Source organism: Carassius carassius, chromosome 14 (assembly GCF_963082965.1).
Source record: "Carassius carassius chromosome 14, fCarCar2.1, whole genome shotgun sequence".
Classification (NCBI taxonomy): domain Eukaryota; kingdom Metazoa; phylum Chordata; class Actinopteri; order Cypriniformes; family Cyprinidae; genus Carassius; species Carassius carassius.
The window spans coordinates 31,501,416-31,527,725 of NC_081768.1; the positions used below are offsets into that span (position 1 = coordinate 31,501,416).

Genomic DNA, 26,310 nt, shown 5'->3' on the forward strand with positions numbered 1-26,310 from the left:
CTCTCTCAGAGTGAAGAGAAACTTCAAGGAGAGGCCTCCCTGGCGATTTATGTAGGACACCATAGATGTTGTCTGATCGGATTAGCACATGGTGCCCTTTTAGTATTGGCAGGAAGAACTGACAGGCTCGACACAACTTTTTCTGCCTTCGACCAGTGGCCGAAAGTCAGTATGCCCTCGCACAGCACCCCCCAACCTGAGTTAGAGGCGTCTGTCATGACAACTGTCCTTCTGCAAACCACCCCCATGGCCACACCCTATTCCATCCAGCAGGAGTTCTTCCAACGGGGCCAGGGCTGTTACACAGGCCTGACTCACCCTTATCTGCAGGCATCTGTAAAACCACACATGGGATGAAACCCATGGTTTCAACCAGCCCTGAAGGAGGTGCATACGAAGCAGACCCAACTGTAGCGGTGTCGATGCCACCGCTATGAGGCCCAGAATCTTCTGAAATGCTTTGAGAGGGTGAGTGGTACCAATCTCGAAGGAGATCACCAGCCTCCGTATGGCTAGAGCCCATTCCGGCATGACTACAGCTCTCATTTGGTCCGAGTCAAAAATTGTTCCCAGAAATTATATTCACTGGCTGGGGAACAACATGCTCTTGGCTTAATTGACCCTGAGTCCCAGGCACTCCAGATGGCTGAGAAGGAGGGTCCTGTGTGATATAAATTCTGCCTCCGACTAGGCCAGTCAGCGAAATGATGGATTCAAATCTGTCTCAGAGTGGAGAGAGCTGTGTCCATGCAATTCGTAAAAGTGCGGGGGGCCAGGGACAGCCCGAAGGGAAGGACCGTATATTGATAAGCCACTCCCTCGAATGTGAATCTCAAGAATCGCCTGTGATGGATCTGGATGTGAAGGTACGCATCCTTCAGGTTTAGAGAAAAGAACCAGTCTCTTGAGCAAAATTGCATAAGGATCTATTTCAGTGTAGTCACCCTGAACGGCCTTTTCATGAGGGAGTGATTCAGGTGTCAGAGATCGAGGATAGGCCGGATGCCACCATCTTTTACAAAGCTTATTCCCAGGGGGTGTTGGACTCCGCCAAGGCTATCCTATTGTCATCTATGCTGTTTGTGATATTCATGGACTCACTGAACAGCAGAGGAATAGAGTGTTTCCAGGTGTGGACCTCAGGGTGGCATTTATTATTATTTGTTTGTTTTGCAGTGAGTGTGTATTTGCTGTTTTCGGTGCAAATAAATATTAGGTTAGATAATTTGGTGATGGCACTGTGTGTCTTTTTTGTGCCTGCTTCGAGTGTCTAGATGGTCTACAACGTCTCACCTCTAACAACTTATGGGGTTCCAATGGTGTATTTATGTACTGTATGTTGTCATCTTTAAGATATTGTTTGACTATTTGTCTGTCATTATATAAAACAAAGATTCAGACTTTGCTGTGGAAAGACCCACACAACTGCAGTGTGTGCCTCTTTTCATGCAGTCTGTCTTTTAGATGCTCACTCCAGCGGAAGAACATGCATTACAGAGAAAATCAATTACTATCAAAAATGACCTGAAACATTTTGTCTACAGTGGACAGCTTTGTGAAGTCCCATCTACTCCACGCTCTATCTGTGATCTGGCCGACTGTCAAAACAATGCCCCATGTGTGGAGCGGGGGGGCCATGCATTGTGTCAATGCCTAGAAGGGTTTGGTGGGCCACGCTGTGAAAAGTTGGTCAGTGTCAACTTTGTGGACCGAGACTCCTACCTACTACTGAGTGACCCGAAGAACTGGCCTCAGGCTAACATCACATTACAGGTATTCATCAAAGCCCAAACTTTAAACAACCGCTGGATGAAATTCATCTGTGTTATTGTATATCATCTTTCATATGGCTTGCACCATCCAGAAATAGTACATTTAATAGGAACGCTATGTAACGGTAACCATTCTAGAGATAAGATCCATTTCTTGGCATTGGCAAACTAGGTGGTCACTGTGGTCAGATTTGTTCTGTTCATCTACAGATGATAGCTCTATTTTGGTTCTGTTCTCAGGTGTCCACCGCAGAAGACAATGGCATTCTTCTATACAATGGGGACAATGACCACATTGCTGTGGAGCTTCATGAAGGTCATGTTAAAGTCAGCTATGACCCTGGCAGCCAACCAAGTCATGCAATCTACAGGTGATCTGAAGTTTAAGATAAAATTGTTTTATTCAAATTGACTGTTGGCATGCATGGACATTATTAATTATGAAGATGACAGATCACTACATTTCAGCCGACTACAAATAAAATATTTATTAAGCTTCAATACAATTTCAATTTCACATCAGTTATCTTTCGTGTTTGTTTCACACAGTACTGAGACCATCAACGATGGTCAGTTCCACACTGTAGAACTGGTGACCTTTGACCAGATGGTGAACCTTTCTATAGACGGTGGTATCCCAACAACCATGGACAGCTTTGGGAAAGTGCAGCCCTTGAGGGGAGAAGCTCCACTATATGTGGGAGGTAGGAGTGCACCACAAATATCTGCCTCCATCACAGTTACTTTAATTTTACTATACAAAACTGTCAATCACCACTGTGAACCCACTTAGACATGACACATGCTCTCCACTCTATTGCTCTTGAACTTTGCTAGAATCACCAAACCAACTGTGGGATAGGCTCTAAAAAATCCCCACCACTAACACATAGACAGACAGCCTGTCCAGAACACACATGGTGGAATATATATGATGGAATATAAGCACTCTTGCATGGTTCCTCAAACAATGAGATTTGAATATATACATACAGTAACGGTATACTAAGGTTTTTTGAATCCGGTCCTAGAGGAACCACTGTCCTACATAGTTTAGTTCCAGACCTTATTAAATCCACCTACCTGTAATTGTCCAGTAAACCTAAAGACCTTGATTAACTTGTTCACATGTGTTTGATCAGAGTTGCAGATAATGACATTTGACCTTGAGGAGCAGGATTTATTGAACTCTGCCATATATCATTAATGGTAACTGAATGGCATCAGTGTTCTGCTACCAGTGTTAATTTAGTTAACGAAGATGGAAAATATTCGTTAACGAACATTTTTTTCTGTGACGAAGATGAGACGCTGACGAGCTAAAACTAATATCTGATGATAAAAACTATGACGAAATATATGCAGCGTCTTCGTTAACAAGACGAGATGGGACTATAATGTTATTTGAGGACTACCGCACATTCAAAATACATCCCATAGGCTACTGTCTTGTCCTTAAAAATGTGCATCCCTGTCATCGGATTGCAATCAGATAAGGGGGGTTCGCATATCTATTCTCAATATGGCAGGTGTAGTGGATGGATAGACTAACAAAACACGAACTAGCGATTTGAAACGATGGCTTTAGCACCCGAAAGGGTAGGGATAAGGTGATCAGATGTCCCGTTTTCCCCGGGAGTCACGATTTGTTGTCGATTAACAAAGTTAGTGAAGGCGGGATAGGCGGAATCGATGAAAATGAGTTTAATTTGTATCTCTTTCGTATTTGTCTTATCTTGTTCTGCCTCTTTTTCAAATTATTAAATATACATGAACAACTATAATTTTTTATAAGTTGCTCCCTTTTCACTACTATTGAAGGGATAGTTCACCCAAAAATGAAAATTGTCAACATTTATTCAAGTTTTTTTTCAAATTCAATCCTTGATTCAAATTTATCATAGACTAGGCTACATAGAAAATAACTACCAAAATAATTGTTGGTAACTGCAGTTTGACTAAAAGTAATGACTAAAAGTCAACAAAAATGCAATGACTTTCGTCAACTAAAACTAGACTAAAACTATATAAAGACTCATATGACTAAAATGTGACTAAGACTATTACTGTATTTTTCGGACTATAAGTCGCACCTGAGTATAAGTCGCACCAGTACAAAAATACGTCATGATGAGGAAAAAAACATATATAAGTCGCACTGGACTATAAGTCGCATTTATTTAGAACCAAGAACCAAGAGAAAACATTACCATCTACAGCCGCGAGAGGGCGCTCTATGTCTTCAGTGTACGTAGACTACAGGAGCACTGAGCAGCATAGAGCGCCCTCTCGCGGCTGGAGACGGTAATGTTTTCTCTTGGTTCATGTCTCTTAGTTCATTTCTCTTGGTTCATGTCAAATTAATTTTGATAAATAAGTCGCAGGACCAGCCAAACTATGAAAAAAAGTGTGACTTATAGTCCGGAAAATACGGTAAGCATTTTCATCTCATGATAAAGACTAAGACTAAATCAAAAATCCCTGTCAAAATTAACACTGTGTGCTACACGTGCACCAGTTTTTTTCCTAACTCAAAAGCTTGTACATCATCTTCTCACTGAATCAGGCATGCCGGTCAGCGTCCACCCCACAGCTCCCCGCGTCTGGCAGATCCAAAACAGCTCCAGTTTTCATGGCTGTATTCAGAACCTTTACATCAATAATGAGCTACAAGACTTTACCAAAACCCAGATGAAACCTGGTGTGGTGCCCGGATGTGAGCCCTGCCGAAAGATATACTGCCTCCATGGCATCTGCCAACCCAACACCGCCACGGGCCCTGTATGCCACTGCCAGCCCGGATGGAGTGGGCAACACTGTGACCAGCCTTCGGCGAACCCCTGCCTGGGCAGCAAGTCAGTCAAATTCTAGAAGTGAAATCTGTAGAGCGAACGGAGACGCATCAAGTAATGCTCTAAATCCTTAATTCATTTTACACAGGTGTGTCCATGGGAGATGTATTCCAATGGACATGCAGTCGTACCGCTGTGAATGCCAAGAGGGTTTTCATGGAGCCCTGTGCAACCAGCGGGAAGAGCTCTTCAATCCATGCAGAAAGCTTCAATGCAAACATGGTCACTGTCAGATATCTGACACAGGAGATGCCTACTGTCATTGTGAGGTGGGCTACAGTGGAGAGTTATGTGACAAAGGTAAGAAAACATAAGCAGACCCTTCGGGCGTATGCTCATTTCAGGCATTCTGTTTCTGATGAGATAAAGCATAGATAGCTGCAATAGTATGGTGTTGTTCGGTTATCTTAGACCGAAACATTTTTTTTTGGAAATTTAAAAAAATCGCTACTTCACTGGAATGGTATGAAACTAAGAGGTATTTATGGCAGTCGTGTTTGCTATGTGTACAATCTACAAATCAGTCACAATGCAAAAGAAAAAAAGTGCAAAGCAATGAAGGGGTGACACAATTATGCCTGAAACCACTGCTCTGTAACTAAGAAATACACAGCACTGAATATACAGTATATATTGCTATACAACCATCTAATGTCTACTCCACGGTATTGCAGGGGATTTCCTTGATTTTTCTCCACAAGGTGGAAGAAATCTGCCTCAAATCAATGAATTAAAAAAAAAAAAACATAAAATTATATTTTATACAGAAAAAAGCCCATAATTTATGTGTGTGTGTGTATATATATATATATATATATATATATATATATATATAATGATAATTTCTTTTTTGCATATTATACAGAAAACAGTCCATAATTTAGAACTGAATATTAATTAGTAACATGAAATGCACTCAAATTGCAAAATATTTCAGGAAAACATATTATTGACATATAAATAAATTTGTCTTTTCAATGCTATGTGGTTAGTAGCTGTCCATTGTCAATTTGACTTTCATGCCGTATCTTCTGTTTTAGAGTCTGAGTGCCACGGGGAGCCAGTGCGGGACTTCTACCAGGTCCAGCGTGGTTACGCCTTCTGTCAGACCACACGCATGGTGTCGTGGGTGGAGTGCAGCGGTACCTGTGACACAGGCTCCTGTTGCTCAAGTCAAAGGATGAAACGCAGGAAATACACTTTTGAGTGCAGCGATGGCACATCCTTCAGCGAGGAGGTTGAAAAGACCATCAAGTGTGGCTGTGTGGGGTGCATGTAGAACACCATCACTAGCATCACCACCTCATCACAGTCTGACAGATCCACAGAAAGAGGCATCACAAAAAGTCAACAGAAGTAGAAATCATCTTTCATTGGGTATACAGAGACATACCCCCCACCCCCCTCAACCCTTTATATTTCCACCACAGCCAGAAATTTCAACCCTTTTTGTCCTTTGGTAATGTCTCAGAAAGGTAAAATAACACCAACTCTGCCGAGAGGAAGGCGAGCGAGGTGGCCCCTGGCTTGTTTCAGCCCAAAAACTAGAGAGTAGACACATATTAGAAAATGATGGTCTTTTTGACTCTCTCTGCAGTGCAGGACATGTATTTGAGCACTTCAGGCTCCAAAATGGTGACGAAAGGAACATCCACATTTCCACCATGCCTGTATAAAAGTATATGTATAATATATCTGTGTGAAAGAACACATTCTCGGAGACATGCTGGTCAAATAAAACATGTGGAAAACAAGATGTGCATGGAACGACATGCTGCCTTGGCAGATATTTCCAGTCATTTTGAGTTATGGGTGGCATACGGGCCTCTTCCATGTGTCATTGGCCCAATTCCACTGGAAATATGACATCTTTAATAAATGACATGGGGGCCAAAAATACCCAGCAGCCTTCCGTGTGAATGTGTGAAGAGCTCTGTGACGCTTCTGGTACCATAACATAGAGTTGCCTTGTTGGAGGGGAGCTTCTTCACTATATCTTGACTTTTGATAGATCGAGATAGCTGAAGCAAGTCCAATAAAAGGATGCATTCGATCTATTTCATACAGTGTTTGTCATTCCATTACCTCAGAGAACTCTACAGAATGTAAGGGAGAGCTGAAGTCAAGCGCTAGCTAGATCTCATCACAGTTTTCTAAGATGCATGCTCATTGTCACGTGATGTCTGGATTGTGGTTAATATTAGTACTGCTGAGCAGAAAAAGAACATCGCTTATGCATCACCACTGCAGTTTTTCTATTGGTCAGTGTTGAAACTGTTTGAGGGGTACAATATGACTATGGGTTATGACCACAACACTGTACACAACTCTTCAAAATGACAGTTCTCCCAGTAACAGAAACGATTCCACCATGTTCTCTTATTGATTCCTACAGTATTACCTCTGAAAGCTACTGCATTCATGAAGGTTGGCAAATTGCCATGAACATTGTCCTAGGATTAAAACACAAGTGCAGTTTGGCTTATTTCATTTAATTTCAGTGGGTGTTTATTTTTATTTTTGCGTCAATTTCCTTTTCCTAACTCCCTAGACCTTCACTTTATACAGAAATGCTTAACAGATTCTAATATATATTTGTATTTCATTTTGGTATAGTATTTTTATATGTTAACGAATAAATTTGCATTTTCAGGATTTTACTATCAAACAGCAGTGTTAAATTTGGTGACTTTTGGTGTTTTATTCAGTCATTGCTTATGCAGGTTACAGTGGTTTGAAAGCATAGGCAATTATTAGCCTGATTGTAATAGAAGCCAGTGTCGATTGTTTTGGAAGTTGTCTTTTTCTTTTCTTTTATTATTGTAAATGTTGTCTTCCATGTGAATACCACATTTAATTATTTTAAAATATCTTTGTGTTGATTTTGTAATTATTTATTTTAAGACCTTTCCAGATAGAAAGCTGAAATTTCATTTATGAGTATGCTGATTTTGAGTTGTGAATAAAGCCGAAAGGAAAAAAGAGGTCATTGAGACGAGGCATTTAATAAGGGTAGCTACCATCCAGTCCTCATATTAAAGAGCAAGTCAACAGCGCCGAGTGCTACTAGCAGGTTCTGTGATTAAGTGCAAACCAAAAGAAACGACTTGCTTATGATGAGAACTAGCAGTAGTTGAATCCCCCATACATTCATTATACCACATGGTTGATTTCTCCACAAAGTTTTGTTTTACTTTTGTGGATACTTATTGCTGATTGTACACTGAGGTACTAGGAATTAAAGTCAATGTCATCGCTTCAGTGCAGACAAATCATTGGAAAGGGTTACAGACATTTAATGTAGATTGCATGGGTTTCAGCTAACCTTGTGCCAGTCACAACCATCACGTCATGAACTCAAGAACCTTTATTGTGAAAGATACTGTGGCTGTTGTTGCATATAGAACATTTAAGAGCTCTTGCTGTTTATTCTTCTGATGTTACATTGATAGTTACATTGACTAACTGCAGTTACTCCGAATGTAAGTAGCGCCACCAAAATGTTTACTGAACTTTCTCCTTTTTCATTCATTAAAATGTGTGATTATATGAGTGTCTATGTCTGCTTTATCAAAACCATAAAAATTTTCAAGCGGGAAAATATTTGGTTCTTAGGACATCTGGTCACTGAAAAGGAAAAAACAACACCACTTAAATTGTGAATTATTAATGATTCACCATACATAAATGTATTTCCTGTTGTATACGTATATTAAAAATGCTGGCTTCTACTTGCATTTTCTGAATTAAAAAAAAAAAATTCCTAAAATTTGAAAATGCATCAACAATTGACAAAATGCATAAAACTCAAACCCAGTTAATTCACTTTTTTATATTTCCTACTTGCACAGCTCAAACCATATAATTTAACCATACATTTAACCTTTTATGGTTATCTCCAGCTAGCCAAACCCTTAATGAATTTAAACATTTTCCAGCCAATTAATCCAGTTTTGGAAAACCTAAAATCTTGCATAGCTTTCATTGTAAAACTGCATCATGAATATAGCAGTTTGTGAATATTTGAGACCATTAAATCATTCTAAATAAAAGTGATAGAAACGTGTGGACAGAATATGTTCCCATGTGTGTCACCCTCTAAAAGGTAGAACAAAACCTTATAATGGTAGACCGAAAATATGAACTACAACATACTTAATCAGTGCTGTAAAAGACAAAACGGAATTAAGAGTAAAAGGGGGAAAAGCTGTGATCTTATGAAGAAGTTTGATACAAATTTCTCATCTATGTGCGAAAAAAATGAGGCTTCATTGAGGCAACCTCAATCCCCTCAAATACAGTTAAGAAAAAGGCACATTCAGGTTACAAAGCCACTTTAATTAGCTAAAATCATTGTTTTAGAATTGTGGATTATTCCTTAAATAATATCTGGGTCAATAGTCCAAGTTGTTGTAATAATAAGCTATACAATGTAACGGTCAAACAAAGCAAGTAAGTTATTGGGTTATTTATAACCCATATTTAAAATGCCCCATTAATGGGAATCAGAACCTTTATTTCTTGACTTCTTTTTACATTAACGGCTCTATCATGAAGATATATATATATATATATATATATTTTTTTTTTTTCATTACAAACAAATAGGTTTCTTTAATCATAATTGGAAAATGTTTGACACTTAAAAGAATGAACTCTGGAAAATGTCTTTGCCTAAACTAAGATACATTTTTCTCAGATGTCAATAAATCCAAAGTTCTGAAAATGTACTGCCGAGCTTAAAAAAAATAACTTCAAAATTAATCTTCTTCTGAAAAGCATCAGCACCCCTTGTTTTTATGAAACATTTCTACATGAGTTTCTAGTACACCTGTACACATTGTTCATGGTTTTGAGGTCCGAGTACGTTTTGTGGGAGTGACCAGTGATTCCAAACCTCGCTTTGTGGAGGATTTGGGAGAGGCAGTCTGTGAAGGGGTGCCTTCCATCTTTCTTTGTGACCTAGTTAACACTTGGTCTTCCAACATCAGAGGTTTAACGTCCACATCCAAAGATTGCGATTCTAAATTATTAGGGCCTTTCTGAAACTCTGGTTTCTTTGCGTCAACTTTAGTCAGACTTGCTTTTGTTTGCTGTGCTTTATCAGTTCCAGTTTTGATCAGTGTCTGTTTTTTACTCGAGGTGTTTTTTGAGGCATTTTCACTGATGGGTTTCTCCATTCTTGTAAGTGCCTGCGACCTCTTTGGAGAAGCACCGTTTTTATGACACTGGTTCCTTTTCAAAGCTCGTTGTTTGAGGGCAGAGTTTGTTTTTGCCTTCTTGGTCAGAGATGAGATCCTCTGAACAACCACAGACTTTGACCCTTTACATGTCGGCAGTTTTTGTTGGTTGGCTTTCTTTGGAGTTATTGATGCCTTTAAACGAGCACCTTTGAAAGTTTTCTCTTTGCATTTCTTGTTTTGCTGAACCTGAAGCTTCTCACGCATGTTGGAATATTTCCGAAGAATTCTAGCACTGGCTGGATTTTTCGCACTGCCTGCGGTCGAGGCCAGGCTCTCGGGAGTCTGTGCCGGTGTCACTCCAGCAAGACTCTGTGCCTTTGTACAGATTCGTGTGGCAGTTGTCTGTTCGTGCTTTACTTTGCTCCTCATCACAGAAATACCCTGACCTAAAGCTTTAGCAAGTAGCCTTTGATTCTTGGGGGTGTTCTTCACCGGTGATGCAATAGCAAACTTTTTCAGGTGCTTCTTCAACCGTTCGGCCTGGAGGCTCGGAAATATCCCATGAGAGGAACCCGCTCCTGCTGCCGAAGAGTGAAAGCACAACTGTGTTTCAGAAGGAAGTCTGGTGTTGACCTTCTTAACGATTACAAGCGATTTGGTTTCAGTTGACTGCAGGAACCACCTGCAGATACTGGACAAGTCAAAGGGCTTCATGAATAGCATTTGCACAGGGGATAACTTTTGTTGTTCCAATGGCCTTGTCTTTCGTACTCTGCGTTTGCTTTTCCAGATTTCTTTGAGCCTATCTGCCTTGCTTTTGGGTTTTGGTGCAGGCTGGCCCTCCTTGTCCATTGGAACCCAACTTTTGTGCATTTTATCAAACTTTGAATTTAAGTTTGAAATCAACTGCTGGTGTTCTTCCCCCCTTAGTGCCTCCAAAAATTTTGGGGGACTGCAGACAACAGGTTCGGTTGTCTGAAGACTAGCTATACGGAAGGATTCATCTGGCAATTTCAGTGAGCCTCTTATTTGGGACACCACATGCTTCTGCTTTTGGATTTTAAGTTTTGAACTCAAGGGGCTCTCTTCAGCTTCCCCACTCGAGGATGCTGAAACCCTTGGTTGTCTCAGAGAATGTTTACTTCTACTAGGGGTTGTTGTTGAGCCACAGGTATTTTCAGTATTAGCTACATTCCCTCTTCTCAACGACATGCGTCCAGGGCTTTCTGATCCATCTATCACAGTAGATGTATTGTTACGGGGTTGTTCTGGAATTAAACTGGCACTGCTTCTTAAGGGCATGTGCCCATTGGCCTCGGTTTTTCTACAGGAAGTACTGGAGGGCGAACTGCCAGGTGGATCACTGATGAAACTTTTAACAGGAGAATCTTTAGTAACAGTCGGTTTAATTGAGTTAACAGTTCTGCTTCGTAGAGGCATATGTGTAACAGTCTCGGAAGATGTACAGAAATCTCGGTTAGCTGCCTGCTCACTAAGAGAGCTGCTATTTCTTAAAGGCATCTGTCCTTGCTTCTCTGAATGGCGTTCTATCAGACTGATTGACTTGCTACTTAAAGGTTCTTCAGTGTTATTTCTGCTTCTCAAAATCAAATTTTCAGAGCTTGGTGGGGACTTTTTGATGGGTGAACAGGGTCCACTGACAGACAGCTCAATGGGACTACTTTTGTTTCTAAGTGGCATTTTTTCCATGCTTTCAGAGGCTTGATTGTTCAGTTTGTCATGCTTTCCACTCTCTGGGGTGGAAGTGGTGCTTACAGTCTCTGGAAGAACCTCAGGTGACAAAACACTTGGCAAATCATTATTCATTTTGATGCCTGGACTTTGATGCTCATCTCTCCCAACAGCGTTTGCGGTACTAGATTTTGGTCTTGATTTGACCACATGATCCACATCCAGACTATTATAAGGTGCAGCAGCTGGGACCTCCGGTGCCGTTTCAAGAATCTCTACAGCTTTCAAATCAGGCTCCTGCTCAGTATGCACATTTGTTTCAGTAGAATGAGCCTTTGGCCTTTTATTATTGGCATGATCAACAAGTTCAGTAGCACCACAATTCATAGAGTCTTTCATTACGTCAACGCTGCCTTTATTTCTACTACGCAAGCATCTGTCTGAGGGCACTGCATGTTTTGCATTCAAAACTTCTGAAGTATGCAGATCCTCTTCCTTTTCTTTACATTTTATAAGTGGTACAGCAGAGACTTCAGTCAGGCTGGACACCGCTGAGTCCCCTTGATTCCTCACTGGTAGTTCGGAAGAGTTTGCTTTGTCATGTATAACTTGTTCCTGAGAACCTCTATCCTCAGTGTTTGCCTTTATTTCTGATGCCTCGCCTTGTTCCTGTACATCTGCTGCAGTCTCTACTTCCATGTTTTTTTTTATTTCCCTTTCGTTTCTCGGTTCTATGTCAGCTTCATCAGTCCAGAACTCTTGAACCATGTCAGGGGACACATTGATCAGTGATGGCTCCAATGATTTATCCTCACACTCAACCTTTCTTTCTGTACCACATACCACCTCTTCTGGCACAGACCCAATTTGGAAGTCAGATGTGTCTTTCTGTACAGTGAGTTCTGTTGTTTCTGTGCTTTCTTCTACCGGGTCCATGTGTTTCTCTGAGATCAAATCTGGTTGCATGGTTAATTCACTCTGATTACCTGACAGTTCATTGAATTTTTGGGCATTACTTTTAATTTTACCCGTCTGACTGGTTTCAACCATCAGACCCAGATTTGTTACTTTTACGACATCTCCTGGCATTTCATTCTCCACTACATCCTCCGATGGTAATTTTGGAACAATTTTTGAAACATTTTTCATGCAATCCCCTGCAAAAGGTGTGGTTACTAGAGGTACACTGCCAGACTTAGAAAGGACCTGCTTCAGAGTCACTGAGGTGTGCACATCTGGCATACGAGTTGGACAATTACCACTAGAATTGACTATCGATTTACCAGCTAAGGTACGGACTGTTTTTAGTTCCAAGTACTCCTCCACATATTTGTGCCCCCTTGTGCTTTTTCGGGCATTCTGTCGTGGATGCAGTCGATTATGAGATTGAGGTTGACATTCTGTAATTGATTTTCTAATATAAACTAGGTCACAATGGCTATCCGGATCATTTACCAGACAACTTAAAGAACCATTCCTTTGTATAAGGCAAGAACCTTTTCTGCTTTTCCTGGCTGTTCTTGGAGAAATTGGTACAACAACATTTGATGTCTTCTGAATTGTGGAGGGTTTTACAACAGCATCTTCATTATGTGCAAAGCACTTCTGTGTGCATTTCAACAAATCTGCATGATCAGACGCCGCAGTACAAGTTGGCAAGCATTGTTCCGCACTACATAGACACTTCTTTACAGAATTGCTACTTGGAATTTGCTTAATGCTTGAACATAACACTTTTTTTGCACCCAGATTATCAGTAGTAGTCTTTGTCATGACAAACAATTTTGTTGCAGAACTTACATTTCCACACTCAAGACCTGTTCCACAAGATGATGACAAAACGTCCATTTTGCCAAGGTCTACTTGTTTTTCAGTCATTACCCGTGCAATACTGGAAACATCAGCCTTTAACACCTCTGCAGTAGGCTTTTGACTGTTTGTGACAACAGATGACTCTTGAGTCTTAGTAATGCTTGCAGCAGCATCCACAGAGCATGTTCTCTCAGACTGCTGAATCTCAGAGCTGGTTTCATGTGATGCATAACTGCAGCTGGTTGATGCCTGCTTCTCAGACAAATCTGGAGTGGGTGCTTCGCAATGGTTGGAAGCAGACACAGTCTTGACTTCGCTTTGTAAGAAGTCTAATGCATCTACTATTTGGCGCTGGTGGTGCAAACACAGCTTTGACATGAACTGTTCCAAAGTATTCACAGACTGTAGATCTTTTACTTGAGCAAGACTCAGGTCGATGGAGTCCCTGAAAGACCAGACAAAAAAAATTGAAATATAAGAGACACATTCTCAACTATATAACACATAAATGTATGTGATAAGCAAATAATATAAACCTGGTAAAAAGAAACAGTATATATCCTGATCTACCTTTTGACCAAATGCGTAGCTGGGCTGACATGAGTATTCCTTAAAGATGTATGGCCTTTGTTCAAATTCTTAGTCGAAAGATCAAGAACTTCATCTAAAGAGACACAAGTCATTCATAACTGAGATAAACCAATTTCTTTTTAACTAGTAGATCTTTACATTTTTATAATTCTATACTGCACCTTGCTCAATGTCCTCTACTTTGATCTTTCTCAGAGAAAGGTCCAGCGGTGCATCTTGGTCCACCATGATGAGCTTTTTCTGAACAGAAGCAACAGAGTCTATTTTGACAGCAGTGGATGAAGTGATACAGCTAGTTTTCAGAAGGTTTTGGTCCTTTTTTTCATTGTTCTGAAGGAAGTCCTGAGAGCAGTTGTTTCTTGAGGTATAATATGAAGCCAACTCATTGATCATCTTCTGCAAGAAACCACAAGCCACCACAGGGATGTGTGGATCTGGAATTCTTGGCGTGTATTCTGTTGACAGTTCAATTAGACATGTTGTTAACATAAACCATATAATAAAATAAACAAAGACTGAAAATAAACATCACAGTTGACAAGGACTTCATTTGAATGTCCAGGAAATAGGACACTTTGATAAGAACAGACTAGAAAGGAAATTTCAGGCTTGGAGTAAATAAAACTTTATTATAGCTCTGCTAAATGCTAATTAAAACGTGAGAGATTAATCGATTTATTTACTCTGGACAGTATCTGTAACTCTTACTACAGCAAAAGTTGCAGTCATTTCCATCACTATAATACACCATGTCTGGCCATTCATTTTCACACAAATGACTGGCTATGTGTTGGTTTGCTCACCTTTCCGGTGTAACACTGCATTCAGGAATTCCTCTGACTGCCACTCAAGTCTGCTGATATTAGAAGGATCTTTACCTAGTAAAGGTTTTCCTCCACTTTCCACAATTTGTTTGTTGAGTGCAACTACATGTTCCTGGAAAAATACAAAGAGAATGAAGGGTGGAGGTGTGTTTTTAAATACTTAAGAGACACACATACAACTTAATTCATCTGAAAATGCTATCACTGAAAGCACTGAATCCACATGACTTAAATAGTTTAGCTAGTACAGGAAAAACCGATAGCCTATGGTAAAATATAAAAACGGTTCTTTCAAGGTGTCTTGACATATCAGAAAAAGGGGGAAAAGTGTAAGTGAAAAAAAAAAACTACCTTCACTTTTTCCCGTCTTAAGCAGCAGAAAAGACAATTTTCATCAAATGACCAATTTGACACACTTGCAGGCTTACAATCTGTGGATCCAAAAGAAGAGGCAAAATTCAACTGTGTGTGCAAGAAAGGGAACTTAGAGAAAAAGAAAAAAAAAAAACACTACCAGCTTCACAGTCTAACTAGCTGTCCATTTTGGGTAGCGTGACTTTGTCAAAGTAAAATGGAAACAGTGCCACCCCCAGCTCAAGGATGATTTTGTTTTAGTTGTATCTTTGGACCATTGCACATCACAGAACCCTGTTTCACTTTAAAAAATGCACATGACAATCACTAAGATTTCATTTCAATTTATGGTGCAGCCCTGGTAAATTAGGACTGCCCCCTTATAGTCGATTATTTGTTAGTTGACCAGAGGAGGCTGTCAACAAAAATGTTCTTAGTCAAAAAAAAACAACAACAACCTACAGGCGAAGTCACACAGTCTGTGACGGGCTAATCGTTGTGGTAATACAGTACATTAGGAAGGACATCCAAATATTCACCTGTTGTTCATGGACCATCTTATCATCCATCAGACTCAGTTCCACATTTAAATACGGCTGTGGTATTTAGTCGGTACTGCACTGCACAAAGACTTTCATTACATTCACCGGTTCTTTTGGCAACACTACTGCCCACCGTGCAATGAATCGCTGAATGTGATTCACACTATATCACACTTTTGGCTTCCCATATCACTCCTATCCAAATAAAACTGTCTGTGTGACTGAGTGAAGGGTTACTGTCAGATGCAGTTTATCACAAGATGTTTCAACATTTCTATAACTCACTAAAATGAAAACATTTAATGTCTCATTCACATACCGTTGCAATGACATGTGGGTAAATGGGTTAAGAGTAGGGCTGTAACTAACAATTATTTTTATAATCGATTAATCTGTCGATTATTTTTACGATTAATCGGTTTATGTACTTATATTTTAGTTTTGCCCATTTTTCCCCAAGTAAATTATTAATAAAGCGTATTTATCATTCAGCATAGATTTAAGAGATTTTAACCATTTTGCATTGTCAAATCCTCATCAAAAATATATCTGGAGTTGTTTTATTATGTGTTAGTGATCCTTTGTTGAACTCTTCTGCAATCAGAACACTGACCCATACTCTAGCAAATTTCACAAGGAGATTTCAAATAATGTTTTCACCATGGCAGTCCTTAGAGCTCCTAAAGTAGTTTAACATCCCGAACAAAGCTTATTAAGGAATCTTTCAGAACATATTTTCACGAAGAATAAGGATAAAACAGAATAAAATTGCAGTGCATTGCATTTTATAATTTACTGGGAAACAGCTTTATAGCTTATGCTGTGAAATTGTAAACAATCCTTCGAAAAAAGTTCCAATGGCATGAAACCTGAATGGAACTCACATTTTAAAGTAAAATCCATCAGAAAGTTGTCCAGAAAAAAAAATTTGAACACACTGTGACGCCCAGTGGCCGTTTTCTGCTTTGTGTGTGTTTGTGTTTTGATTGCTTGCAGGTGGAAGTTGATTGTGGTGTAATTGGAGGCACCGGTTTCTGGGTGTTCGCTCCCTATAAAGACTGTTTCCTGTTGGTGGCAGAGGGAACTGGATTTGGTGACAGACTGGCAGTTCTAGCACTTTGTCTTAATGTTGGTTAATGGCATGATTGTAAAATAAATTGAGAGGTTTTGGCAATGAATGCATTTCGTCCTCTCCTTATTTGTTGTGATCCTTTGTGTTCGCAACAACACACAAAAAAAACTGCTGTGTGAAAAAGAGCAGTGAATACTTAGAAAAAAAGTGCATTTCAAATATATTTAAACATTTTCCTCTCTCATTCAGTCATAATTAGGCTGCAAGACTGAATTATGAACTGGTAAACGACAAACTGATCACAGAACATGTTTGTAAAGCGTTACATGTTAACTGTTAAAAAGCAATGTTATCAGCTTTTACGACTAAACATTTGCAAACAACATTGTACTGGAGAATCTGCACAAATAAAAGTCTTAGGGGCCGTTCACATATCGCGTCTCGGGCAGTTGCGCCCCTGAGGCGTCTGCCTTTGCTAAGCAACCATGACGTGCTCTCTCCTTGAAGACGCGGAAATTTCAGCAAAGGATAAATGGATTTCCAGCTCTAAAAATCGCTTGCAGTAGCGCTGCTACTAAATTTATTTCAAAATGGCAATCCATATACAGCTATGATCAGCTGTACCTTCATCTTGGCTGAGCTTTCAACGTTGTTACGTGAAAGGATGAAGCTGATTGGTTAGTTCTTGTCACATGACCCGCGGTGCGCTTGCGGCTCTCTGAAAAGTTGAGATGTTTTTAACTTGATGCAGTGCGGATGCGCCTGGAAAAACGGGCACGTCGCGACCGCGTTGCTTTCATTATAAGCGTGCATACCGCGCGCCTACATTGGAAATAACGAACTTGAGCGCGCAAAAGACGCGATATGTGAACGACCCCTTAAACAGTTCAGTAGTGCAGAGTTAACAGGTTACTCTTCTTTTTTGAAGGCTCAAAGTAAAGTACTCCCACATCCCGCTGAATGCGGCTAAATGCTGCAGAGACGCTGTTCGGGAAGCACGTGACAAAACGAGGCCAGCTATTGGCTATTCGCTACTTCTCCTGCTGTACTGGCTGAGTTAAACCTCCGGTGGCTCATTACTGCCACACTTTGGTCACCGCAGATTTGAAATATGCACGAAATGAGTCGCTTACGGCAAATAAAAGTTATTTAGCAACTAATCGATGACTAAATTAGTTGACAACTATTTTAATAATCAATTTTAATCGATTAAATCGATTAGTTGTTTCAGCTCTAGTTAAGAGTTAAGTGTCTAAAATACAAGATGTGTGTAACAGCGTTCAATTGGAATTCAAATGTATGGTAATCTGATTACAGTTCCATTCAAAAGTATTTTAATTTCTGGCCCTTTAAATGAGCTTTAAAGTTCGATTGATTCAGATTGGCTGATTTTTTCATCAGTTGGAAATTAATGTTCGAAGAGTGACTGCAATGATTTTCCAACAACATTTTTTGCTTGTCCAAATGATGGAAAACTTGACAAGACATGGTTTTGCCCATTAGAAAATGAGTGGACTGTCAGATGAATGTTGTTTGCTAATTTCTGAGATCATTTGATTTGTGCAAAGTGTTATAAAAATGTTATAAAAGTTCTAAAAACCGAATTTACTGTATAACGCAGAACCTCACGAATCTGTCAAAAGGAGTAGGTCACGCAGTACACTTGCATCACAAATAAGGCAGCAAAAAACAAATTTAAAAACAAGATATTATTTTTGCTGCTAACTTATACTGTCAGCTAGTTTAATTTCATAGCTTATATATTTTCATTCAAATGTAGTTTTTATCTGTAATGAGGAAGGGAGTATTTAGTTGATTATGTTTAACAAAGGGTTTAAAAAAAAAGTGTGCCTATTAGTTCCACAAACAATTAATTTATTAATTGTGATAATGGCCTAAGCCATAAAGTAGACAATTAATCGCAATAACTACCACTACTTAAATTATTAAAACTTTATAAGGAATCATAATCACACAATATTTCTTCCATGTATTAATTTCAACAGTAAATCCCCTTTGTTCACCAAAAAAATGTTTGTTTAATTTTCATTTGAATAAAAGATAAATGTAAATACAAAGTACAGAATTTCTGAGAAAAGAAATTGCTTGCATTTAAATAATTATACATGCTTAAATACAGTATTTGATAACAATAAAAACAGAAGATTTAACTCTTAGTTCGTGTTAGCTCATTAAATAACACAGTTGGAACTTTTGATTTTAACAGCATTTTATTAAAAGTATTTAAGATTATTGAAAGTTTAGAATAATTTTTCTTTGGCAGTTTATCTCAACTAATGAACTAACTAATGTTAACTAAAGAAGTGTAACTGAACAAATAAAGAATCACAACACTTTAAGACAATATCAAGGACATGTTGTAGGCCAGATTATGTTGTTTGTTTGTGTTCAATGCCATGCCAGCTTTCTGTGGTTATTTTCATGGCGAGAAATATTATGGCTGAATTATATCATGGTTTTAGAATTTATTTTTGCTAAAAACTCCAAACTTGGCTTAACTTCTTTAAAAAAAAAAAACTTTTCAAAAGAGTAAACTGAATAAAAAATAAAAACAGCACAATCTAATAACACATGCTTAATGGGTAAAAGGACTCGATGGAGAGATGTAGTCCAGATTAAAAGGCAAAAAGTTTGAAAATGAGTAGCATATTAAGTCTAAATATGAAAGGGGACATTGGATTCCCATGTTCCACAAGTTGATATGATTCTTTAGGGTCTTAATGAAAAGTCTGTAACAGTTTCATGAAATAGATTTTTTTTTTTTTTTACTTTTCCAGGCCTGAAAATTGCAGTTTTAAAATTCCATGACTTTTCCAGGTTTTTCACGACTGTACGCACCTTACAGCAGAGTGCACACAAGTATTCTTAAAATGCATTCAAAATTCTGAATAAATTGTAATAATTATTCTCTGTACTTTGAAGTGCCCATGACATCAATATCGTGTATATTCATTATCACCAATATATCCCATCACCGAATACCAGCACATGTCTAATAAACACATAAGAACTGTCCATTTACATTGGCCAGAAAAGGTTGCCAGCAGACAGAAACTCTCTGGATAAAACCTTTGTCTAGTGATAGCAAATCCAGTGCAATCCAGTAAAATATGTCCGATAATGGAGGCATGCAGAAACTAGATGAATGTGGTTCACAATTTAATATTAAATCATAAAACTTGCGAATGATATTTCTGAATATTCAATTTCTGAACTAATGGATTATCATTCATGCATGTTCCATCACACACAGGAACATACCTTTTAAAAGCCTGAGATCCTCCACAATTTGTGTTTCAAGAAACACTTCCAAGATATTGTCAAGACCTATTCAGAGAAGAAGAGAAATGTGTTTTAGTAGTCTGACACAGACACAGTAAAACAAGTTTAATAATGATCAAGAAGAACAACAGACCAATAAAAACAAACGCACAAGAATCAATTATTTGAAGCGAGAGTGAAAGAAGGAGATCACAAATTAAATGCCATTAAATGTTAGTAATCTATGTTTAATTTTTTCTGAGCTCGTAACTTTATCAATGTTGCAACTGGATTTTCTGGTGAAATGACCTATTTCTCTCTGGTGACTTATACTGCGTGACTCCAATAATTTAATTCATAACAGTAATAATTATAGCAGAAATAAACTGCCCCTTCGCAATTAACTGCAAGTTTGCATACACCGATTACAAATGTCAGAACATCCAATCCACAACTGATGCACAGACTGCAACTAAACACAAGCAAACCTAAGCCTAACTATTAAGAGTACACTAGCAACTTATATTACTGACATTAAAATGTACAATCACACTGCACCAAAGACAATGACTAATAAAGCATAACTTTTTTAAATGATAATCAAATACAACGCATATGTCAATGAAATCAATGAAATCAAATGAAATCGTTACTAAATTACAATTGCTTTCCATGTCGAAGGACTTTGTTTCTTTTTCAATGCACTTTTAAAAGTTTGGATCATATTAATAGTGTAGTGAATTGTTTTCACCAGAGATCCCGGGCCGGTTGCATAAAACACCTTAAGTGTGATTTTCCCTTAAGGTTCCCTTAAACTTAAAGATGTTGCTACTACAAGTCATGATTGCCCTCTTTATATGTTAAACAAATTAATTTACGCATTTATTCACATATAAACAATGATCAACTTACTGCTCATAATTAGCTCAAACGTCAGTGCATCACACTCGAGAGCAAATTTATATTCCATAATATTCATTCTTGAATTTTCCTACATATTACCTGGAGATTACTTGAAAAACGCACAAATATATTGTTGCAATTGTGAGTTTATTGCGTTTATGTTTCTGCTCTTCATTCAGCTTATAAGAAACGCTACTTCTATGAATTAATTTGGACTTTCAGCGTGAGAGCGCCCCCTGGCTTTGAGTATGAATGAAACACACTGAAAGGGAGTTTAGCGTTAAAATGTTAGTTACAAATAAAAAGTAGGGCTGAAACGATTCCTCGAGTAACTCGATTACAAAAAATGGTCGAGGCAAATTCCTCTGCCTCGAAGCCTCTTTTAATTTATTTTAAATCTCACGTCAGGTTCTTTCACAATGATTTTTTTTAATGTGACAACACGTTTACGTCACCCACAAAGCGGAAGGAGACAAGCGCTGAGTCCGATAATGCAAGAAGTCAGCAGTGTTTTGATTTGAGGGCGCGTGCAAACGTAAAGAGAACGTCGTGGCGTGTGTCCATTGCAAGATAGAGCTGGCATACCACAACTAGGGCCCTATGATTTCCGCGATGCAGAAAATGCGGAGGGAATCGCGGAATCCAGTCATAAAAACGGAATTTACAGTTTAACGCGGAATGGCACGGAATTTGCCAAATTTTGAATGAATTAATCAAAAATAGGTCATTGCACTTACATCAAATCACGATATGGACTAATATCTGTAAATATTAAGCCGGAACAGTCTATTTAAATATGAATCCTGCATGTTCTGCATGTCTCTGTTAATGAATGGAGCAGAAGCGCGTCTTCCTTTATCACACACACTGAAGCGCGCGTGACGCTCCAGTGATTTCAGCGTCTGCTGTCTCACTAAATAAGACGTGAACACATGAGGAACATCTCCAGAACTGCTCTGACAGTCACTTCATGAGCATCTGACCGTTTGATTTGAGTAAAACTAGCATCACATCACATAACTGTAAAGGTACGTCAACCTGTCAAAATAAAAGTCCGGTTAAAGACTATTGTTCAGAAGAATGTACATAGCCTACTACAAAAAAATAAATAAAATAAAAAATTTTTTTTTAAAGATTTAATCACACATTTCTTCCATGGTTTATTTTTATTAGTAAATCCCCTTTGTTTGCCAAAAAGTTAAGTTAATTTTCAATAATTAAAAGATAAATTAAATTAATGTTTAATGTGCATCTCAGAAAATGCTTTATTTAAAACCCCAACTGAATGGCACTTAAATGCACTTAATTCATCTGTCAACTTTATTGTAATTGTTCACAGTACAAGTACAGACAGAGAAACAATGGGTAATAATTAAATGTTTATTTTTGATGTATGCATTCTATGCATTTAAATAGTAAAAATATTTTTTTTTCTAAAAAAGGAAACTTAGTTGTTCATTTTAAGAGACCCAGGAGTCTTATTTTCTCTTGCATAATTAATATAGCACTTTAATTAAGCAAAAACACATTTTATCCAATTAATCGAAGGAATTTTTGGTAGAATACTCGATTACTAAAATATTCAATAGCTACAGCCCTAATAAAAAGTCATGCATAGACGATCTTGTCTGTTTGCATTTAAAAATATATTTATTCACACTAGTCTCTGAAAACCTCTTCATAGACAAAGATGAGGAAAGATCTTTATTTGTTGTCCAGAAATGAATAAAAGTCGTATGGGTTTGAATTGAAACAAGGGTGAGTAATTGATATTTTCAGAATTTTCAGTTTTGAGTGAATTATCGATTTGAGTTTACGTCTCGTCTGGTCATTCTTTCATATTTGGTTTTGTTTTTTGTTTTTCCTTATCCATGTTATATTGTTTTTTGTGAAAACTTACAATCGCCATCTCCATTAACAAATAATGTGACCATGGCAACAGCCGATTTTTAACGGCAAAACCTTGTCGCTGTCGTGAAATACTGAACGAGTTCCCTATGCTAAGGGAAGTGTTTCAGGGATTATATGCAACACCCTAAAGTAATTCCCTAAAGTAAGGTGAAATCACTCCTTAAGGCTCATACTTAAGAGAAAAACTTAAGGTGAAAAATCATGGTTGAACCCCTGAGGCCACATGGACTGTTTTACAGATGTACTTCATATGTTTCTGAGCACTGATCGTGTAAGAACCCTTGCGGTCTATGGAGGGTCAGAGAGCTCTCGGATTTCAGCAAAAATATCTTAATTTGTTCTGAAGATGAACGAAGGTTATGGGTTTGAAACGACATGAGGGCGAGTAATTAATGACTGATTTTTTGGGGTGAACTATCCCTTTAAAGCATGACTGAAGCATCTTTAACCCTCTAGAGTCGATTAACGCGGATACGCGTTATGGGTCCTTTTCTCCTGATAACCCCAAAAAGAACTTAAATTACACTTTCAGTTTTAATCGTACAGATAAGATCAATGAATCAATCCAATCTGTAAAGGGTCTACTTTTATTGGATACAGACATAATAACAACAAAACTTTGTGCACTTATAAAATAAAGATAACAAACAAGGTGTGCTGTCTGCAGCCTTTGTCTGCGCTGATCTTCATTTACAAACACATCATTAAAATGAACTGTAACTCCGTGAATACTCAACGAAGAGACATGAGAGAGATATCTATAGAAAGCTTGACATGTCTACTTTTAAACTAAACAAGTGCCGCCGAAAACAGATATTCCGTGTTAAAGTAATCCATATGAAAACAACGCGATGTCTGTTTTTCACGTCTCTCTTCATTATATCTAATGTGACCACGCCCTCTCGCTGAACGCGCTATTCAGATTCAAACTGAAGCGCGCGGCTTGAATACGCCCATAACAGAAGAAAAAGCAGCGAAATTGTTCTTCAAGTTTTTTTATTTTACTGTTTGCTTCGCGATGAGAGGAATAAGAGATAATTCACCCTAAAAAGATGTGATGTGGTTGAGGATTTGAGAAATGGATTTCCTCAGCAGAGATCATAAACATAAGTCTCTTTTCATTTATTTATATACTTGTACTAGTTTTCACATAACGTGTAAACATTTTACTAGTTATAAACTATATAAACTATAATTCCTGACTAAATGCATAATCAAGTGAAATATTATGAAGTTTCAATAACAATATACAATACTATACCATTCAAAAGATTGATGTAAATAATATAAATGTAATAAATAAATGTAACTGTAACAAATGTAACAATTCTTTCAATCAATATCCGAACCGGATATCACAAACTGCTTTGTTTTGAACTCTCTCACACAACAGACACGGAAGAGAAGAGAAGACAATACTGAATAAATGAAACGCATTTATCCATGTTTCACTCAGTCTTGGATCGCACTCGCAGAAAGCATTCACATTACATGATTAAACTGATTTTTACGTAGAAAGGTCTAAAGCACACAGCATTAAAATAAATTATTCATGTTTTCAGAACCTCTGACCAAATTCAAAAACAAAGCTAAAATGAATTCATCTTTGAGAGCAAGGGGGCCATGTCCATATAGGGAGGATCACCTCTGGTCTCAGATCTAGAGCGGCACCCATCCAGACAGACATCGTTCCCACGCAAACACATGACATCACAGGACCCTCATTGTTGCCATAGCAATAGGTCCGTAACCTTAAACCTGCTCGAGAGCAGTTTATTTAATCTACACAGGATTAGATTGCATCTTTAAACCAGAACTGATTCTCAAAATATGTCCGCTGTTACATTACAAGAGTATCCTACTGATCCAGGGACATTTTAAAATGTATTTAAAGATAATATGATAATGCCATGTAGTCCATAACAGCCTACTATATACAGCCAGTTTTACTCACTGAAATATTTATTTGTCATAAAATGATCACTTCATAATTCTATTTGAATCTATTCAGATATTGTAGAGTTGTGCATTCGAGTGAAGACAGATATTATAAGAGTGTTATGATGGAGGAGATGAGGAGAAGCAGATAGCATGATCACGTTACAAATCTGTCCAAATGTAACATTTAATAAATAGCTAATTACTACATTGAAATAAAAATGTAAAGACTGTACAAATATTTTAAATCGCGAATCTAAATAATTGGGAATCATGTAAAAAATTAAAATAAAAAAAAAGTGCAACTTTTATTTATCTATTATAACATGTATGTAGTTTTTTTCGCTGGGCTGTTTCCTTATTAGAAGTCCAGAAATTTAGAAGTCCAGAAATTTGTCAAGTTTTTCGTCAGATGACTTTATATGACGTCATTACGTTGCCATCTTGCTGCCAGCCAATCGCTGCATTGCTGATCGTGGTTTCGCGTATCGATACATAAACCTTTTTAAACCGACGCATGAACGCGCTGTTATCTCACATAACTCAATCCAGACATACTAATAATCAACAGCAGTTGCGTTCAAAGAACCAAATTAGCCAGATCCCGATTAGCGCGATGATATCATCTTGGATGTATAAGCGGCGTATGAAGGGCCCGTTTCATAAAACAAGTTTACCAAATAAGCCCGGCTTTTTTCAGTAAGTCTGACTAATTTTGAACCAAATCTGGTGACAATAAGTCAAGCTCAATGAAATAAGCCTGGCTTATTTGGTTAACTTGTTTTTTATTAAAACAGGCCCCTGCTCCTTATCAGTCCTGACTTTGATCTGTCAATCACGCTCATGCTGCACTACACGTGAGCGCGCATTAAAAAACAACAACTTTCAAACGGACGCGAGCGCGCACAGACCAAACACTAACATTACGCAAAACTGTAACGTTATATTAATCGCGATTTCTTGCCGAGAAACGGGCCGAGTGTCGCATAGGTAAGTGATAGATCACCACAGGGTTGATCTGCGAGGATTACTCGATGAACGAAAGGCGAAGATGAGCGGGGTTTATCCGATTCTGACGGTTAGCGTTAGCATGCTAGCTGCATGAAATTAGTGCTCGCCTTTCTGTTAAACCAGCGTGAACAAAGAAAGTTAGTTTTTTGCCCTTACCCACGCCGTGGATGAGTTCAGACCTCCATCTGTCTGCGTCGCGGCGAATAATGAACCTCTCATTCGCGCAGACCCGCTTCGCGCACCAACTCGCCATTTTACTGCGAGTCAACACGGGAGCGCGCACGCAGAGGTTCGGCGTGACGTCATGGCATGCGCGTTTTTTCTTTCAGTGGCGGTCGGATAGCGCCACCTGCTGTATGCGGTAAAAAAAATGTGTAGAAATTATTGTTTATTTATGCATTTATGAACTCAAGATAGTAATGCACTTCAGTGGCTAGACTAGAGTCTTTACCAGGTCAAAAAACATGATCATATTACCCCAATTCTACAGTCTCTGCACTGGCTACCTATTAAGTTCCTTATCAGTTACAAAATATTATTACTTGCTTATTAGGTTTAGTTCCTGCATAAC

At 38.4% G+C, this 26,310-nt stretch overlaps 2 protein-coding genes across 3 annotated transcripts in view; one reads left to right on the forward strand and one right to left on the reverse strand.

Moving 5' to 3' along the window:
* Nucleotides 1-8,173, forward strand: part of LOC132157499 (slit homolog 1 protein-like) — a 71,850-nt gene extending 63,677 nt beyond the window's left edge. The window contains exons 32-37 of the mRNA XM_059566864.1: nt 1,545-1,773; nt 2,013-2,143; nt 2,322-2,476; nt 4,339-4,627; nt 4,713-4,924; nt 5,665-8,173. Coding sequence (XP_059422847.1) covers nt 1,545-1,773; nt 2,013-2,143; nt 2,322-2,476; nt 4,339-4,627; nt 4,713-4,924; nt 5,665-5,903 — 1,255 coding nt within the window. The 3' untranslated portion in view covers nt 5,904-8,173. The remainder of the gene's footprint in view (nt 1-1,544; nt 1,774-2,012; nt 2,144-2,321; nt 2,477-4,338; nt 4,628-4,712; nt 4,925-5,664) is intronic.
* A 697-nt stretch (nt 8,174-8,870) lies between these two features.
* On the reverse strand, nt 8,871-26,047 carry LOC132157498 (uncharacterized). Of its 2 annotated transcripts, XM_059566862.1 has the most exons (7): nt 25,896-26,047; nt 19,977-20,042; nt 15,078-15,157; nt 14,706-14,838; nt 14,064-14,357; nt 13,882-13,975; nt 8,871-13,756 (listed from the first exon to the last, which is right to left on the reverse strand). In XM_059566862.1, exons 1-7 carry the CDS (start codon nt 25,990-25,992, stop codon nt 9,469-9,471), a joined length of 5,052 nt encoding a protein of 1,683 aa, XP_059422845.1. In that variant the 5' UTR covers nt 25,993-26,047; the 3' UTR covers nt 8,871-9,468. The 2 variants fall into 2 exon arrangements, with proteins under 2 accessions (XP_059422845.1, XP_059422846.1); XM_059566863.1 differs by lacking the exon at nt 15,078-15,157 and having other exon boundaries at nt 25,896-25,964.
* Between the last annotated feature and the right edge of the window lie 263 nt (nt 26,048-26,310).